Here is a 20,738-nt window from a genome sequence, read left to right as displayed (position 1 = left end):
TCTAACATTGCTTAATACGGCTGGATTTAATTGTCGACATTCATTTTCTATCCTCTCTCGTAAATCATCCAGAGATTCTGGTTGGGTAGCATAAACTTTTGTTTTTAAATACCCCCATAAAAAGAAGTCTAGGGGTGTTAAATCCGGTGACCTAGGTGGCCACTCCATCATCTGCCCCCTTCTACCTATCCAACGAGCGGGGAATGTTTCGTTTAAAAATTGTCGGACAGGCATAGCATAGTGTGAGGGAGCTCCGTCTTGTTGAAATACCAGTAAATCTTCGGAAAGGTTATCATCATTTTCTATTATTGTTGTAATACGTGGGTCAACCCCTTCCCTGACTAACTCAAGATATGATTCACCATTTAAATTTCCGTTGATGAAGAAAGGTCCGACAATGTGGTCACCTAGGATACCACACCAAACGTTTAACTTTTGGGGATGTATGGAATTCACGCATAATATGTGGATCACTTTCAGCCCAATATCTACAATTATGCCTACTGACTAAGCCATTTAATGACCATGTGCATTCATCAGAAAAGCAAATATTGTTTAACAATTGAGGATTGTTATTGATAATTTGCGTCATTGATTCGCAAAACTCTAGACGACGATCAAAATCATCTTCATTCAACTCGTGCACCAACTTAACTTTGTATGGGTGGTACTTGAATTTATGTAGAACTCGGAAAACTGTAGAAGATGAAACACCGATCGCTCTACTTATTGTTGACAACGATTGGGGTTGTTGAGCCTCTAAGCTGACTTGCCCTAAAATTGCCACTTGGATTGCTTCGTTATTTACGAGTCCCTCTCGCTTATGCACTTTATTGCAAACAGACCCTGTTGTGGTAAATTTCTCCACCAGTTGAATTACATACTTATGAGTTGCATGTCTTCCGTCATGTAATTTGTTAAATATTCTAGCAGCAGCTCTTGCACAATTATTATTTTGGTATTATAAACCTACAATTTCAATTCTTTCTTGTAAAGAGTAAACCATTTCAGAGAAACAAAATAAATAATGTATCAAATTACACTATCAATAGTGACTACAAATTCTAGTTGACAATGTCAAACTTTAATAAAAAGTAGAGTTTTTTGTTGTTTGGATTTTTTAAGTAGAATAAATAGCACAGTTAAAAAGATTAAAGAGTTTGAACTGTTGTACAACCCATTTTAGTACAGGCAAATAAGGTGAAAGTAAATAATAAGTAAAATTTGTGCTCTTAAAAGAAAAATTGTTTATCTCATAAACTAACCACTTTAACCTACAAGTATTATACATTTTTGAAATCAGCTCAAAGAGGAGTATCCAAATTTTACATAAAAAATATGAAAAGTAATTTAAAAAAATAAAGGGGATGCTGCTAGGGGTGAGGGGGTGGCTTTTCCAGTAAGTTTAAATAAGCCATAATGCTTGCCCCTTCCAACATAAATTGACGTGTTTTTGGATTTTTTCTAAATACCAGTATTACAAAAGTTATTAAAGGTGGATACTTTTATCTGAAAAGCACTGTACTATAATAAACTCTTACCATTACTCTCTAGATTATTTGAATTAAATAAAATAGGAAACTATTGGAATATTCAAACGCACCAACAGAAAAATCTTATCATTGTTATTATCTTGGCCATAATCGCTTCGTCGACGAACTAACAATAATTTTTAATAAGATAAAGTTATGCTTAACAAGTTGAGCCTAACTTACAAAGAAGTTGTGTTGAACATATATAAGTAGACAGAGTTTTTTACCAATCCCGTTGCTAATAAAAATCTTATAGTGAACCATTTGAGCATTGAGCACGTATATTAATACTCAGTTCCCGATATTGAACAGCATGCACTGTAATTCCGATCGAAATCTTAAGCTTTACGTTGTTTAATAGGAAACTAATGAATTTTTTAAAGATGGTAACAGATGAGACTATCCAGCTTTTCTGCCTGACCAACCAAAAGAAAAAACTTCAGCAGTTTCAATTTAGAATAAAATTGTTTATTGAAGGTTTCTCTCTTTACTGTTGATCAAACTAAAGAAGGGTTTTTAGTTACAAACTAATCACTCTAAACATAAATAGTTCATTTGGAAAATTATCCATGAATATGCAAAGTATTTTGTCTAAATATTATTTCGGAATAGGTTATATAGAAAATTAAGGATCATTTTTATTGGTTATAATTTTTGGCACATACTTATTTTAAGCAAAATGCTTTATCACTAAAATTTATCAAAACTATCAAACAATAGCCGGAATAATCTGAATAAAAATACTACAACTCTTCGTGTATTTAGAAATTATGGGCACAGAATTTGAAACATCGATGTTTTTGTGTTCATTCAAGTGATAGTTTCCAATCAAAAACTTCATATTTATGCGATCTTTTATGATCATACTTTTTGAGCAACATTCTTAAGCATCCATTCGAGTGCCTTTCAGCGACTTTTATTCCGTTCTGATTTTATATGACGTGGTTTCATCCCAAGAAACAGAACGGTTATGGTTCAGAGAAGAGAGATGATTTGCGTTTTTGTTCCCATAATGACGAGCAGACTTTTACCGAATACTACACATTTGACAACACTAGGAAGGAAGCGTCTTTAGACGATGTTCAAGTCATGTTTGTCTCATGCTATTTAGAATTATTATAATTCGATTTATATTTTCCAGGTGTCGCTGCTTATTACACAACCCCAGTTAGACGTTACACGTATTCCGTTCCTCATAGTTATGGATTTTGGAACACGCCAGAATATTACTCACCTTACCCGTACAGTTTCTACCAATGAACAGATTGAAATATTACGTATTGCTTTGGACGTGATATAATATAATAATTCTTTTTTGAATTCGGATGTGTTTCTTTGTATATTTTTAGAAATAAACATTAAAATCTTACGTTTTTCTATTTAATCAATGAAGTTCAATGATTTTTAAGACGTATTTTAATGTAAAATGAGTGGAAAACCATTACTTGAAATTATTGGAAAAGTGACCGTACAATGAGTAAATTGCGGAGAAAACAAACAATCGAATTCAATTTTCAAACCAACTTTATTATGTAACGCTAGGGAAATACTTGGAACATTGAGAATTTATAACAAACAACCAACCTATCAATGTTGTATAAGTCGGTATATTTATTGATCGTACTGAATAGAAATAAAAGTAAGTACAAAAAACAGTAGTAGAAAAAGATCTATGGAAAATATTCGACGAAAAATAATAAGAAACGCCGAATGAATAGAAAGTTATATACGGATTTATCGGAATAAAAATGAGGGAAACTCCTTTGGGATAACACTTGATATTGGAACCTCAAATTATCTACTTCTTGACTTGATCAAATGGAACTCCGATTTGAAAGTATGATTGTAACATAGCTTGATAACATAACAGCAGCTTCTACTAGTAATTATGTGTATTACTCAATAATACCTCATTAAAAAAAGCAGTTACGAATATAATCATATGAAAGAGATGCAAATTATGAAATTGAAACTATTTTTGGAAAATGTACCAAAATATTCCCTTATTTTTCAGTCATTTCATCGTTAATAGAATAGACGATTTTTTGATAAAAATATTATTTGGTTATTGTTTATTCTTTCGCACGAATAATCTCTATAAATAAGTACTTAACCATTCTGATAACATTCAATTAAAGATTAATGGGTAAGAATTTCAACTTAGCGATAAGATGCAAAACTTACGAGTCAATTTGGTGAAAGTTTTCTCCTACAATATGTATTGAGAAAAAGAAAGTGTATTAGTAGAAAATAATCGACCATCAGAAATGTCTTTCTCCCCTTACTGTTTAGAGAATACTTAAAGAAGCCGAATTTGCCAGTAGAGTCGTAAGATATCATACAGTGGACTGTACTAAAGATAATGTTTCCAACAGATGAAACTTCAGTGAGCCCAGAATCTCCAGAAGGTCAACATGATAGAAAAAATCACAGGTAATTATGGATTTGTTGGATGTGGGATAGATCGTACATCGTACACAATATAAAGAATAGCTAGAAGATGATTTCTTCTTCTTCTTAATCTGAAATTATTAACAATAATAGTAAGCAGACGTATACTCCTAAGATAATTAGTTAATTAGCTATGTAGGTACCTTCTGAAAGATTGAGATAAAACACCAACGTTCCCCTAGGATATAACAGCTCTTCTCTCGAAATATGGTCCAGTGTTTAAACTACCACTTTAGCAGCAGGAGACGCGTGTAAACTCTCCAGCGTGTGAATTTCTGATCAAAATTCGGAAGTTTTGACACCAATTTTGCGTTAACCGAGCCGTTCATTAATTATTTAATCAATAGTACCTAAACTGATGCACAATTCTTTAGCCATATCGCGTACAGTGTCGGTCTTTCAAAATGAGTTTTTCCTGATCGCTGACGTTTTCATCTGTAAAGGTCAATTTATAAAATTTTAATCTCGAGCCCTTATTGGCGCCCACGTTGGCGCTCTCGTTCGCGTTCAACTTAAAATAAACAGATTACGAAATGTGATTAATAAACACAAACGCCAGCGTTCGCGTTTCAACGGCTAGTCAACGTGAGGTCGAACGTAACGCCAACAAGAGCGTCAACGTGGACGTGAACATGAGAGTTTATAAATCCTACTTATCACGCACGGCGTCCCTTGTTATAGGACGCCACGTACATGGCAGGTCTGGCACTCTCATAAATTCCACCTAATCTTCGAACAAAAAACGAATAATGATGCGTTACGGGTACATCTATTTTATATAATAATATTTGTAAAATCCATTTGAACCTACCATGTCCTGGGACTAGTAGAATAGATGATATGGTTAGTAACTTCATAAGATTACTTAAGTCTATTTACCGAAGAAAAATAGTGAACCAAAACAATGATCAGTGGATAATCATCACGTGAATATTCCGAGCTAAACGGATTATTGGACCAAATGAGAAGCACCATTACGTACTACAAAAGAAAAGCCGCGTGGGAGGGGCCAGTGCCACATTTTTATCTGATTTTTATCTTCATTCAAAAACATAAACATATATAATAGGTCTAAAGAATAAGAAATTAATGAAATTTATATACCAAGGTGGATAGTCTTTGCTGACTAGTTAGAACAAATTTGGAATTTTTGTACTCTTCATTAAATTAAAAATTCAAGCTTTCGGGAAGTATTCTTCGCATTATCGGGGAAACTACAATATGAGTGGAAAGGTGACAAAGGAATATTTTTTTTTATATTTTAGTTTCCCTGATGATAGGACGAACATTCCAAAATTTGCTGCAACTCCAATATATTGGTTACTTATTGGGGACGTGGCAATGAAACACCAAAGTGCACTTACTTTAATATATTTTCCAAGCTTTCAAATATTCATGTATTCATCGTCTGGGACTGAAATTATGGTCTGTTCTTGGTTTCCAGTCTAGAATTCTTTTTGTCCATCGGATATCTTGTATCCTTGCAACATGTCCTACCTACCGCCACTTTTGTCTCAGTATTTGTGATGCCGAGCATAGACCTTTCCATTTAACGCTGTGTTATTTGCAATTTAAAATAATTGGATTGGGTCTCCAGGTGGGTAATAAATCCCACACCCTAACCTAACCCTCACGGAATCTGGGGGAGGCAAACGCTCGCTGAAACCTTCTATAACACTACTAACACTAAATATTGCTACCTTCAACACCAGATCTCGACTGTCAGATGAAAGACTTACCGAACTAGAGACAGAACTGGAAAATATCAAATGGGACGTGATCGGTGTAAGTGAATCCAGAAGAAAAGGTGAAAGCCTAGAAGTCGGGACATATATTTTACCACATAGATTTCCTATAGCAGACAATTAAAATTTCATTATCTTCGTTTCTTATAAATTTAGTATCAAGAAAAGTTAAAGATTTTCTAGTAAAAAGCTTTTCTATACTAAATTGTGAAACTATCGAAGTAAAATGATAAATTATCAATTTCATTATATGGAAGGGATATTCGTGCGTCCATTAATGATGGATATCGAGAAGACAGCCAAAATCGAATGTAATTCCGAGAAACATTAATCCTGTGGGCAACATCATTAAGGGAGATCGGTATGTGACTTACAGCCATGTAGAGGTATCTCTTGGGATATTACACACTGCAATACAATCGACTTTGTATTTAGCTCCCATAGAGCATATCAAACAACTGAGTTTGTTCCCACTGTCAAACAAAGACGATCGGACAGCCATTTTCATCACCTAAAAAAGCTATTGGAAACCCATATTTCTACAATAATAGTTTAAGAGTTTGCAGAAAAGTTTTGGGCGCGTGAAAAACTGTATAGACCTTAAGCGCGAATATTTCGAGAAGGAATAAAATAACTTCGATTGGAACTTATTCATTTCTGTTTCAAAATAGTGAGACACTACTTGTTATAATAAGGTAATTGATTAAGCCCCAAAAAATAGTTGCAAACTTCTGCATGTGGGTCCATACAAAACTTGATACATATTGTGGTAGACAAGAGTGATTAAACACTCTTTCACGATTTTATTTATTTTCGCCAAATTTGGTTAAACTCACTGAGGTCCGTGTCGTTAAATCACTACATTATTGTGAGGTACTAATGAAATGTGGAAACTGATCTTCCATGGGTTTAGAAATAGTGATTCTTCCAATGCAATACATCACTTCAAATCCCTTTCATATTAACTGCAATTGTGGTGAAAATAATAATAATCACTAATTTCTTTATATACTTCACTCAATAAAAAAAAAACAAATATTGAAATTCATGGATATTTTATCTTTGCGGAATCGGATGTCGTAACAATCAAAACGGCTTTTTGCTGAGTTCATAAATTAGTTTGAATCACTTTGCGAATACCAGAGGCAAATGCCAAAAGGTTTTGATAATTCAAACAACGCAGAATAAGCAATAATTGAGTCATCCAATTTCGAAGCACGCTCTAATCGAATTGTTTATAAATCGATGGAAGTAGACACCCAAATGAAAGGGTAATCTGATATCCATATATAACGTATCTTTTAAACCGAAGGAAAACCTATCGAAATTGGTTTGAAAAATAGAAATGGGAAGTTTTTATTACACAGTTATTTGAGTGCCTCTATTTCGAGTTAAAGGAGATTCACTTGAGTCCACTTGACATAACAAAGTTTTTTGATTATGGATTTTGAAATGTTTCTCGGGATTTAAATTTGTTCGAAGTACTAATGAGAAATGATTCAATTTATCCAAACATTTTGTTCAGTCATAGTTTGTCATCAAAGAATCATTAGATACTATACAGGGTACAGGTAACTTCAAGAGAGATATTGCACGTAAAGGGGAGGTCAAATAATATAATTATCATAATAAAATTTGTTGAAAGGTAGTTCAGAGATGTGTTCATGTAGATTTTTTGTAGATTGTTTGGGGAGCCGTTTCAGCTTTCCATTCAGTCTGCACCCTAAAAGATATTTTGTACAAGACACTACCTCTCATTGTCCTGCCTCCAAAATACGTAGAGTCTTCTCGAAGGAGGCCATTTTTCTGGAGTTTCCGTATTCTTCTTAAGGTGTTAGTATTTTGAAGTACTAAACCCTTTTAATTAAACGAGAAGGATATTCTGTTGTTTCAAGTGCTTGCTCGCTGAGTCTGGTGTTGTCATCCTTTGCTATGCCTATTGTTTTAAGGTGATATTTGACGAAGTAATGACCTGTCAGAAGACCGACCATCAATTTAATGTCGTCTCTTGTCATCACCAGAAGTTTCTCAGACTTATATTTTTTTCATTGTCTTAGACGTTATGTATTTCTTCAATAAGAATCCATCTGACTCCTCAGCCATTCGCTTAGTTCTATATAGCATCTGTGAAGCCACAGTTGGGATCTGGTCCAAAGTATGGAGTCATTTCTCCATTTTTAGCGAAGCTATCTACTTCCTTATTGCCTGTTATAACCTGTTGTTGTGGGAATCCAATTGGGGCTACTTTGTTTCTGTTAGTTAGTGCTTTTCGAAATTTTTACACTCCTCGCTAGCTCTGACGTACTTCTATTGATTTTCAACGCCTTTAAATCTATCAGAGTGAATATTAATATGTTTTATAGAGAGGTTTCTAGCCAAACACTTCTAAGCGCATTTGCTTATTGCTAGAAACTCTACCTGAAAGATAGTGAGTAAGTGAGTGACTGTCCTTGCTTCAGCCTCAAATCATATATATATATATATATATATATATATATATATATATATATATATATATATATATATATATATATATATATATATATACCAGAGAGATGTCATATTTGAGCTTGCGGAAGATCTTTACTGAACCAAGATTGGCGGTCATTCATTATTACTTCTAATAGGAGGTCTATGTCTATCTTGCTGCATTTGGTTCATGGTTTTTCACTGTGTTCTGGCTCAATTCTCGAAATCTTAGGAGCGGTTCCAAAAATTCCAACTTAACCCTCACGCAATCACAAGTGAAATTTCTGTACGACAAAATGTTAGTCAGTCGTTTATATTTTTTTTAAATAAAGAAAAGCTGCACCTATACAGAGTTCAATTTGTTCACGAACTCCCCGGAGCTGAACCGAACAGATGTTGGAAATTTTTTGAATCCTTCCTGAGACATTGTGATGAAAATCCAAACAGTAAGTCGCTACTGGGCTCAGGAAAGTTCTGACTGGATTCAGACAAAACACATCCAAAGTCTTCAAAAAAATATTTGGATACGAATCGTTAGAGGAATAGGTCCTTATTTTTTCGCAGGAATTCAACACCTGAGCTATGTTTGGAATTTTTTCGTATACATGTGCTTCCGGACCTAATTCCGCCATTATCGATTCGGCAATTGAGATTACTTCTTTTTCTCAGAATTTGGCCACATTATGGGCTTAATTTTTGAGAGTTTCTAGATAAGAGGTAGACACGAAATGGCTCATACAACTCCGCAGATGATGGATTACTTTGTAAATAAATCAAGAGAGTCAGATAGTGAACGAGAAACTGTTTGAACAATTCATGTAAATAAAGGTTTGGTTAAGTTATTACTAAGTTGAGTTCATTTCGATTTTCTCTTATGTGATCACTACTTAAAATTGTTTTTTATAAAAAAGAAAAATAAGCCTTATTGTAAAAGACTTTTTGAAGTTTTATTTTTTTTTATTTCTTGGCCTATCTCAAAAGACGCGAAATGAGATGAATTGTTTGACGTGTTTCCACATTTCTTTCAAAAATGAACATTGTACGTTTTATGAATATTTATAATGATTGCACTTAAACCTTTTTTTAGTTATTCGAAGCAGTTCGCCTACTTTCAACAAACTGTATGGGATGGTAATCTACAAACATCTTTGTATCCTGAGGAAATTCAAACGCTTTTTCATATTTTCCAATTACCAAAACAATTGAATAATTTATAAATTCATTTTCGCCTCGAATAAACCCGCAAATCAACGCTATTCGAACTGTTCTAGTTTTTACAGTACTGTTACGAACACCTCTCCACCCTGGAGCCAGTCCTGCTTGGATATGGTAGAATTCTAAAATTCGTCACCTTTGATGATCTCTGTTTTCATATAAGTTTTTATAGCAAGCGGTTTATTTACATAGTTTCGTTTAAATAATTTCTAGAAAGGTTTATTTATGTGTTTGTTTTGTTTCTTTATTCTTCTAGAATTCTCATGAGTTTCGTTTGGATATATAAGCGGGTTTGTTTAGTGCAGTTAAATGCAGTATATAATAAATAGTCGTAGTAACCCGAACGAATCAGCAATGTAAGCGAAAAATTTGAATAAATTATAAATTATTTAAGTTATTTAAGTGATAGTGAAGTTAGTTAAGTGTATGGTATAGAATTCAGAGACAGTGTCTATCAATTCTCCCCATGAATAGAAATAATATGAATAAATAAGAAAAACATTACAGTACCATATCTCTATATTTTGAAACTCTTAATCTACCATCAAAATGATCAAATTTGTATTTTTCAACAAATTGTTACCAAGTTCATATCACCTTAAAGGATACGTAAACAAGAATATTGTTGAGTAAATATTCATGTGAATGTTGTTTCAAACATAAATTCAAGTTATTGCAACTCAGATTAGATGCTTACTAAATGTTCGAATTTTAGTGAATTAGTGAATTCATCATGTTTACTGTTGAGTAGTGATGCATACGATAGTTATTTCATTACTAAATACCCACGAATTTCAGTACTAAATACCCATGAATAAAACAAACATATACCTACTCGTATTTCAACTTTGATTAACTGAAATTGATATTTTAAGCTGATTGGAGTTCAAAACTCAATGAATAGCTGAATTCCATCATTAAAATGACAGTAACTATTTCAATAATTAATATTAGAAATTAGTATTAGAAGAGAAAAACGTATTTCCTTATCATCATATAAATCATGAACTGCTGTTTTTTTAATAACTTCGCCGAATCAATCAATTAAAGCCATTTATTTTGATATAATATCTTGAATCATTTTTTTTACAGAAACGCCCCTCATGGACCAAAAATTGCGTTATCGAAAGTTGTATCGATGGTACTATAAGACGGGCGATGCCGGTTTAATCAACAAGGTCGAGGGGTTTGTATTACAAAATTTTACGCGAATCTAGAGCATATTGTGAATATAAAAAGAATGTTGGTTCGTTTAATCAGTATAGTCGCAAATCTACTTTTGTTATAAACATTTACATCAACTGAATAACTCAGTGCAAAATGGCGTTTAAGGTAATATTCATAATAAATTCACATTCACTTGTTCATATCAATTTAGTCTATTTATTTATAGACAGTCTATAAAATATATATAAAAATACTAACAATAAGCGCATTATATTACTGTTACTTCACAAAAGTGTTGCGTGGAAATAATAGAAGGAAAATATCAATTAATCTGTCCAAATACAATTTTTCATTATAGAAAAACAAATGATGTTAAATTGTGCCTCTTCAAATATTCTTTTTGATATTGTTTACGAGCTGCTTATCGCTATCAACTTTGTCCTACCTTTGTGTGGCATGCCATTTTTACATTCTTTAATTTTTCATAATTTACATACTTTTTTCTTTTTCTTTTTCAACATCATCGCATAATTTCATCAAGTAGATATAAATCTGCAATGTTTCACAAAATAACTAAGACAATATGGACTTTGAGTACTCTTCAAATGTAGAGCAATGTAGTTATCCCAACGTTGAATTCATAAATGGAAAAATTTTTTCCGAAATAGTTTCCATCTACTTTATCATGGCTTTTTCAATGCTAGAACTGATGTTAGTCGCATGGTGATGGTGAAGTTTTAGATTATTAGAGACCAAAAACTTGCGACTTGTGTTTCAGCGTGTTATTATAATTAAGAAAAAAGTTGTTGGATTATTTTTAGATTTTACAACTTTTTCTTATAACCATAAACAAATTTTAACGTTTTTTAAGTTTATCACTTTAATCGTCGTTGTTGAAGATGCATGTTTCACGACAAAGACTATGAATACGTCCTTCGTGAAATTGTAGACTAACAAGCCACAACGCGTTGAAACTTATCACTGTTTGTCTCAAAGTATGATACAATAAGTTGACGGTTTGTAAAGATCATTGATTACCATTGTTGTTATTAGTTAATTTAAGATCTAATAACTTCTCCTCACTTGTCATTTCAAGTATACTCATATTGTTTTTCTAGTTATTTTCTTATCCAGGATGATCCTTAGTCTAAATAATTTGAGTCTAACACTAAAACTCAATCAATTCAACTATTTTGTTGTAGTTGCTGTCCTTGTGGCTTTTATTTATAATTATTGATCAAAACTATCAATTTATTCCCATTTAAAAGTATCTCAACTGAACATATCAACTTTACTGCACTTATCTTTAAGTTGACCAACGTTTATAGGGCAATACACTAAATTCATCCTAAACTTTTTTGTTTCCATCAATTAGCATTCTATTTTTCTCTTAAACAATATTTTCATCTTATTTTTGAAAGTATTCTCTCATTTTTAACTACAAGCTTATAAATCTACATGTAGAGGTATTCAACTTCTTAAAACATCCTTGCATCATCAAATAATTGTTAAAGAGTGTATAGAAACCAGATTATATATGAGAATATTGATAAATTTCATCATAAACTTTCATATTTTCTCTTTAAAACAAGCAGTTATATTTCTCTTTTAGTTCATTGCATTTGCTGCTCTTCTCGCTGTCGCCCAGGCTGGTGTTCTACCGGCAGCACCTCTAGCATACGCAGCTGCGCCCGTCGGAATCGCAGCTCCAATCAGTTACCACGCTCCAATAGCTAAAGCTGTAGTAGCTCCGGTAGCCAAAGCCGTCGTTGCCGATGATTACGATCCTCATCCACAATACAATTTCGCTTATGATATTCAAGACGGTCTCACCGGCGATAGTAAAAACCAACACGAAGTAAGAGATGGTGATGTAGTTCAAGGAAGTTACTCTTTGACTGATGCTGATGGTTATAGACGTACTGTTGAATACACCGCCGATCCAATCCACGGTTTTAACGCAGTAGTTCACAGAGAACCACTCGTACAGAAAGCAATTGTTACTAAAACAGTTGCTCCAGTAGCTTATAGTGCGCCTGTAGCTAAAATCGCTGCTCCTCTTACCTATGCCGCTCCCGTAACTAAGTATGCTGCTCCAGTTGCTCAATACTACCATTAAATATCTTTTTAGAAAAAATGACTGTGTACAGATAGGTATTTATTTTGAATAAATTAATATAGAAGGCAATTTGTATTGTTTTTTTTTTATTGATTAATACTGAAAGTTTGAATCTTTGGTAGTCATTTTCACTTACCAAATATTGACGAAAAAGTGCTGAAACATACCTGAAACAATATAATAAAATTTAGTTCACGAAAAAAGATGTGAGTAAATAATTAGAATGAGGTATTAAGGTTCGCTTATAGAAGGTATTTTCATACAATAAGGGCTTTAAGTTGTGCCAAAAGTTAATTTTTCCATGTTCTGATGTAAGGATCTTGGTGTTGGTGGACCAATTGTGTGTTAATCTAAAAGAAAAATCTATATTTTTAAGAACTGATGCGAGAAACAAGCAGACAAGCTATTTAAGTGGACTATTCGCCTCTTACAGCACCCAATGTGTCTCACTCACTGAAACTCAAACGCAAGTTCACTAGTGCAAATACTTTGCCCAACCTGATGCTTAAGATTTAATTTTTGGGCCACTTTGGGAGCGCGAACCTCAAATTCATGATGTTTATATTATTAATGTGATCAAAATATTAGAGGTTTGAAATTAAAACTAAATCATTAATTTTCATTATTGTTTTTAGTCAAATGTACTTTAATTACATAGAACATTTATGACAGTTAATTTTTTTAATTTGAGACAGTCAATTAAGACTAATTTCCGTTGACTTCTATTTTTTATATAGAAGGCTGTTCTTAAGTAAAAACTATAGTATTATCTGAAGCTACATAAGGAAAGCCGTTGCACAGATAGTTCCTCTCAACATCCACTAATAATCGGCCAGTGCGGATCGGTGTCAGCGAGTGGGTGTTTCCGCATAAACTCGCACTACTTGATTCCGATAAACACTAAACACAAATACGCTTGTGTTCTGCCAAAAACACGAGCACATGTTATGTCTATTTTAACATATGTTTTGATGCTGATGATACTGGCATGTAGGTACGTATATATTGGAATTGGGCACTAGGGGAGCAAACCGAAAAAATAATAGTCCTGCCTAGCCATTCTTGCGACCCCAGAGTCCACGCCCTGTGCCTGGGCACCGGTGGCACCGCCCTATTTGCACACTTCATAATCCATACAATAAATTTTAAAATAAAACACTTTAATTTGTTCACTTTATAAGAGCGCATGCTTTATATTTTGTCGGTGAGTGCGAGTGGAACCATCGATTGAAACTCGACCATCTTCATAGTCTTCATAGGCTAAGAAAAAGTAAAGTACATTGTATTGACGCCGAATTGGAAATATCTCGACTCACCCTACTCCACAACGTGAGAAAATATCTCTCCACCAGGAAATTTGGTGATTGAGTATGTTGAGTGTGGCCTCAAAATACCACAACCGAAGAAGATAAACGTATTGTATAGATCAGTGAACATGATGGATACATCAAGGACCCAGAGATAGCAGCAGCTCAGATCAATGAGCCTTTGATAACTTCTACATTGAAAAGAAAATTGAGGTAAGGTGAATATTTTGGAAGGGGACAGAGAAGTAACCTCTTCTAAGACGTCAAAATAAAATTGAGAGATGAAATTGGCTATAAAACATGAAGATGCATGAAGAGTGTGGGAGAGTTTAATGGTGTGATGTGTCAAAGTTTGAAGACAAACTCCAAGATAAAGACCAGCTAAAAGCTTGTAAGACCAAGATTAAGATCGATTGGGCAAGACCCGGTTGTGTAAAACTTATGCAAGACCAAGACCGACCTACAAAGCTATTGTAGTTTTCCTTTTTTCATTTATTCCAAACAAATTCTTCAAAATGAAAATGAGTATTTTTACCTCAAAAGCAATTTGAATTTTGAATATGTTTGTTGAACAAATGTTTCCACTCACAATATTATCTGTGATATCACACACTAATAAAATAAGTGTGCTAAAACGAGCATCTTGTTGTAAAATGAAAGGTTGTTAGTTGATTTATGCGGGATAGTTAAGAGATAGTTAAGATAGATAAAAATTTTAGTATTTTATAGAAAAAATTATGCTGAAAAATTTGATGCATATATGTAGGGCGCGGAAATCATCCCTTCACATTATTTTTCAACTTTGGAGTTCCAGAAAAAGAAAACTAATTTATACATCATAGTTTAGCTTCACATGTCTTTATTACCTAATGATGACATCAAGTATCATAAAATTTGCAGAGAATTAAGTCTAGTTTGTTTACATACGACTTTCTTTAGTAAATCTATCAATATTTGTTTTTTTTTATTCATGTTTGACCACGAGAAAGATAAAATTCTATGAATTTTTGTGTATTGCTGTTTATTGATTGATATTTTATCAATATTCTTAGTTAAAATTAGTGGTTAGGTTAGACATGCGAAGCAAAACTGTGTTATATAAATTATTTTTCTTTTTCTGGAACGTCAAAGTTGGAAAACTATGTGAAGGGATGATTTCCACGCCCTACATATATATATATATATATATATATATATATATATATATCAAAATTTTCGGCATAATTTTCTCTATAATATACTAGAATTTTAACGAAATCGGAGGGGTGTAACCTAATCTGGATAATTACCAAAAATTTCATAACTGTTGTGAGTTATATTTTCGATGTCCAAAAATATGTTTTATTAAACTCAGAATTACAATATGAAGTTGAATGAACAGAATTAATTTCACAAGCAAATCAACTACAATTCATTGCTAAGTGTTAACAACGATCTTATTCTTATGTTAAAATAAATGCTGACACATGTTTACAAAATATGATCTTTTTACGTCATAATTTTTAGAATAATCTAGATTTTCCTTCATTTAACTCCCCCATCCCTAAGAATGAAAAATAACGGAGGTATTTTTCAGATCTTCTTCCGTGGTTCCTCTTCTGTCTTCAAGTTCATTTTCTTCTTTTACGTTTTTTTTGAACATGTGGTTAGTTATGTCGATAACAGGGTTTTCTGGTATGTCAAAATTTTTTGAATAGGTATCAATAGATGGTAAATACAAGTATATTTTTTGTATAGTAGTGTATGTATTTTGGGACAATAATACGAAAAAAAAACGTCATTTTTTTTTAAATGGATACACTTTAATAAAATAACTTGTAGGACATTTTTTCAGCAAATGGTTAGTTTTAATAATAAATCCAATACTAATTTTACCCTAGATTCCAATTATAAAATGCAATACCTGCAAGACTCTTGCAGCAAGACCAAGACCGGACTATGCAAGACCAAGACCAGCTTAATCTTGGTCTTGTATTTGCTCATAAATAATGATAACTCAAAAAACAAAAAGTAACTATTCACATGATATTATTTGAGACAAAATTCTAAATTTCAATGAAAGAAATTTTCTATTTATTTTTACTTAGTATTTGAGCATAGATGCGATATGTTCTTCAAAATATAAGTAACAAAGTCGATCGTTTGATTTTTTTGTATTCTGTATCACACAAACTATATGGTGGCCAAAAACTTTTGAATGTTATTATATATGGAAAGCTTCACCAAAAAGTGGGATAAAAATGATGGTGTAGTGGGCGCAGAGTGGCAAAAGAGAAAGAAGACCGAGTTCCAGACGAAAAGACAAATTTGGAAAGAAAGGAGCGGTAATCGCTGGTGATATAAAAGCTGAAGGTGTAGGAATACGGTGACTGAGACCTTCCTGAAAAGGGCTCGAAAGAACGGCAAACTTAAACATAAGGACGTCGTGATATTATATATAACGACAGCTTTCACACCATATGTTATATTTAGATGACAAATTATTTTGAAACATTTATTGTGTCATTATTAATAACAATTTATATCAAAACAAAATCATTCATTCCATTTCAAACAGAAATAGTTTCCTTTGTTAAGTTGCAGCATCTACATAAAGATTGCATATCTATTTCTACTGTTGAAAAAAAAAATTACCATCAATCAAGATACTCTTAAAATACCATTTGCCATATCTCCATCAGCAATTCCGTTGTAATTGAATCCGAGCCGTAAAAGCGCTTCACTAGCATCCATAAAAACAATTAACAGAAGATGTTTTTAAAACGGCAATTAATCACATAGAAATACAATAATTCATCCGACCAACCAAGCGTCACAAGGTTACCAACCTTGGAAGTTCACAGTCTGTGAAAAATAGTCCGTGATATAATTGAATAATGTAAATAAAGGTAAACAAGGTGGACATGTAATTAGTCAGCGGCGCCGTCACTTCAAGAAATGTGCACACAAATAGTTAAATAAGAAATTAGTCAACTATATTATTGGTACTATAAAATATTCGGGGTCTGTTTTATTCATAATATTAATTATAATTGTATTTGTATAAATAAGTATTGGCTGTTGACTTGTAATAATTTATTTTGATAAATAGTTAAAAATTTTTATGATTCAGTAATTCTTTAGTGCACGTCTACTACATAGATCTATTATTTTTGTTGCTATTATTATTAATTTCAATGTGAAGTAGTTCACTAATCATTTTGATGCAGAATGTTCTCCCACGCTAATTGGGTAACCCGATGTATTGCATTACGTAGTAAACGCTCCGCGTTTATAGCTTTGTATATTACATTGTAGAGCTTCACATAACTCATTGTTTTTACCAAAGTAAGTCCCAAATCATATTTTAAAGTTGTGAAACTGTGATTCCGTTTGCACGACAACGTCTTGAGTTTATTAGGTTGGTTTATTCATTATTATATTCAATCAGCTGATTTTTTATATATACATCTTCCTATTGGCGTTCTAAACAAAATCTGAAATCTGTATCGTAAAACATTAAAGGTCGTAGTTGAAAAAAATCAACAATTTCTTTTGGAAAATTATTTCATGGAGTTGTAAAAGAAGCTCTAGATATTAAAGAAAATATTGGTGGAAAGTTTAAACGTAAAAACTGGTTAACAAAAAAAAACAGGGAATGGAGAAGATCATTAAAAATATGAACGAAACAAGAGAAAAACAAAAATCGAGATTATCAAAAAAAGGAGAAACTTGAGATAGAAAATGTCAAGAAATAGAGGCATACATTGGAGGGCGAAAGTGTAGTGGAACAAGGAATTCCTTAACAAAAAAACAATTAAAAGACTATCACATGGTAACCCACATGACTGGATTCAGCATTATAGTACACTTCTGACCGAGGATAGACCTGAATATAATCAGTGATCACAGACAGGTATATAAAATAAAAGGAAAAAGATACACATTGTCATAAAGACAGCCAGGTAACTAAAAAATGGGAGAGTCGCGGGTTCAGGTGGAATTAATACTAAACTGATAATAAATGAAAGAAATATACTCTTCGAATCATTAGCTTAATTTTTACCAAATAACCAAAAACTGGAAAATATCTTACATCACAGCTATACATAAAAAGGGCACCCAACTAAAATTTACCAATAAGGAATCTAATGCTACAGGAATACACTAATTACGAAGAAGAACAGAGTGGGCTTAGAGCTGGGAGGTACTGTATAGAAAACGTGTTCTCTTCAAAATAGTTGTTAGAGGTGAAAATAGAAAGAAATGGACAACCAATATTAATAAATTGGGAATCGGAAAAAATAGGAAACTATTGAGAATACCAACATTCACCAACATTAACCTGAATCTCATAAAGAACTTATATAAAGATATGAAGTCTGCAGTGAAAATCAGTAATATAGTTTTGTTTCACAGTGGGGTACAAGAAAAAGTCATTAGGCAATAACTCAAGTGGATACAGGCAATGAGACATTCATTCAATGTTGTTCTCCTTTAAATATTCAGTTGATTGCCATATTTTATTCGAGATAACATGCGGAATCGATATGGAACATATCGTCGTTGTTCTGGCAAAAGTCACAAAGTGTCACAGTATCATAGGTCAAAAACAAACCATCCAGTAATGAGCTTTACTTTTCACTTTTTGTATGATGATTCAAAAACTAAAAAACATACCGCAATAGCAACTATTCACATGACGTTGTTTGATATTTCCAAGTTTTCTAGCTCCAATAATACAATGGAAGAGATTTTAAAATTTTTTGAGTTATGACACTATTTGATCCTAGGTGAGATATATTCACAACACTTGATTTAAAATAAGCTGATCTATATACTGACAAAAATCACTAAATCCTACATGTAGTTGTTTTTTAATAGTGTTAGTGCTACAACGCTGCCTTATTTACTTTAAACCTTCTTCTGCAAAAGTTTCTGCTTGGACTTAGTGTCTTTTGCCAGAACAACGACGAAATATTCCTCACAACTAATGTTCATCAAAAATTGATTGTATCATATTCTGCGATATCCTTAGAGATGCCTCTATCTTCTTTAATCATGTTGCACACAGAATCGATGTTTATCGGTATGACCACCGATCATAAAAAATTATCCAATGTAAGTCTTGACGAGCGATTTCCATTTTTGCACAAACTTGCTTCACATTCAACAACTTAGTCAATTTCTAAATTGCAACTGGCTTCGCAATAAAAACGTCAATGGTCACAAAATGCCACAACTCCTTAACTTCACGTATTGTTCTATTATGAAAGCTTAAAAGGCAGCCTTCATATAAACGATGTTCATTATCAAATTTAGGAATAGTTGAAGTATGAGTTATTAACCCCAGGACTAGGATTTGGGGCTTCAAAATCATTTCTGGACTTCTTGGTACTAAAACTACGACCAGCTCCCGATGCATAACTTAAAACTACTCGTAATTTTCTAATTATAAGGTATATATAAGCTTCTTAGATGATAAATTTTAATAAAAAAAAAATTCAACACGCTATTCAGTATTTTCATAACACCCACAATTGTACTGTATGGTACGTGTTCGGATAACCAAATTAACTTTCCAAAAACTGGAATTAAAGTAGTTTATAGTGCCTTCAGTGCAAATATCACCAGAAATTCTAGCTTAGTTGAAAAAATATGTACTTAAATTGGAGTTATAAAATATGAACAGCTCTTGATTGAAAAAAAAAGGATAAAAATGACTCGATTTAATTTTACTTGAATTACTGAGTTAATTGATAAGAATATAAAAACTAATGAATGAATTGATTGAAAATTAGAAAGGAGGCAATAATATACAATAGAAAATTCGAGAGAGCACTCTCACTATGAATTTTTGTCGCTTACAAATGAGGGCTGCAGCTTAAGTTTTGAGATAGACAAATAAAAACAAATCATTATAATTGGATATTACTTAATTGTTTTTCAAAATTTGTTTCATTAAGATTAATATACTTTTGCATACGTTTGAACCAATTGTCGGAGCATTTTTTCAGATTGAGGTACCTCCAAAACATTTAATTTGACACCAACCCCTTCTTCGGGTGTAGGAATACGTTGACTTCGCAATTTATTTTTGATACGGGAATAAGAAGAAATCATTGGGTGCCATACAAGGACTGTACGGCGGATTAATCATCAATTCGATGTTTTCACTGTTCAAAAACCACCAAAAGTCGAAAAAAAATATCACGAAAGTGTTTGTGACTTATTTCCATTTTTCAAATATCCATAAACATCTCAGATATCACTCGTATGACAATACATTCACAATACGTTCACCATTAAAAATGTCAAACTTTATTATGTTAATATCAAATTTGACTTATTCTTATAAGTGTTGCGATATTTTAAAACTTAAATAGCAACCCTCGTAATAAATTACTATTTTCGAGTTATACATGTTTTAAAATATTTACGGTTGATCAGAATGGAATTCACGGTTAACCTGGCATTACATGTCGTATGGCCGCCGAGCTTTGTCCTTTATTTCGCAAACGATTTATCTCATGCAAAATTTGTGAAATGAACTTTGTTGCAAATTTCACGCTCTATAATTTTTATAATAAATGTCAACATCATTGCAGCAACAGAAACAAAGATAAGCGGGAGAAACTTTTACAAACTTTAACCTTCAATACGAAAGAAATATGAAGATTCATGAGGGTTTTGTAAGAACTTCGAGAACGGCAAAAAGAAGGTGTATACGAAATCATCTCTTATATCGAGTTGG

General features: G+C 32.6%; 2 protein-coding genes across 14 annotated transcripts in view; one reads left to right on the top strand and one right to left on the bottom strand.

The window, feature by feature from the left end:
- LOC130450233 (disks large 1 tumor suppressor protein) overlaps positions 1-20,738 on the bottom strand; it is a 1,338,131-nt gene that overhangs the window by 683,074 nt on the left and 634,319 nt on the right. The gene's annotated exons all lie outside the window — the stretch shown is intronic.
- LOC130450242 (larval cuticle protein A3A-like) lies at positions 10,721-12,698 on the top strand. The gene is made up of 2 exons (XM_056788532.1): positions 10,721-10,744; positions 12,192-12,698. Exons 1-2 carry the CDS (start codon positions 10,733-10,735, stop codon positions 12,696-12,698), a joined length of 519 nt encoding a protein of 172 aa, XP_056644510.1. The 5' UTR covers positions 10,721-10,732.

Source organism: Diorhabda sublineata, chromosome 11, assembly GCF_026230105.1.
Source record: "Diorhabda sublineata isolate icDioSubl1.1 chromosome 11, icDioSubl1.1, whole genome shotgun sequence".
Taxonomy (NCBI): Eukaryota; Metazoa; Arthropoda; class Insecta; order Coleoptera; family Chrysomelidae; genus Diorhabda; species Diorhabda sublineata.
Note: the sequence above shows the minus strand (reverse complement) of the source record. Positions and strands in the feature narration are given on the sequence as shown.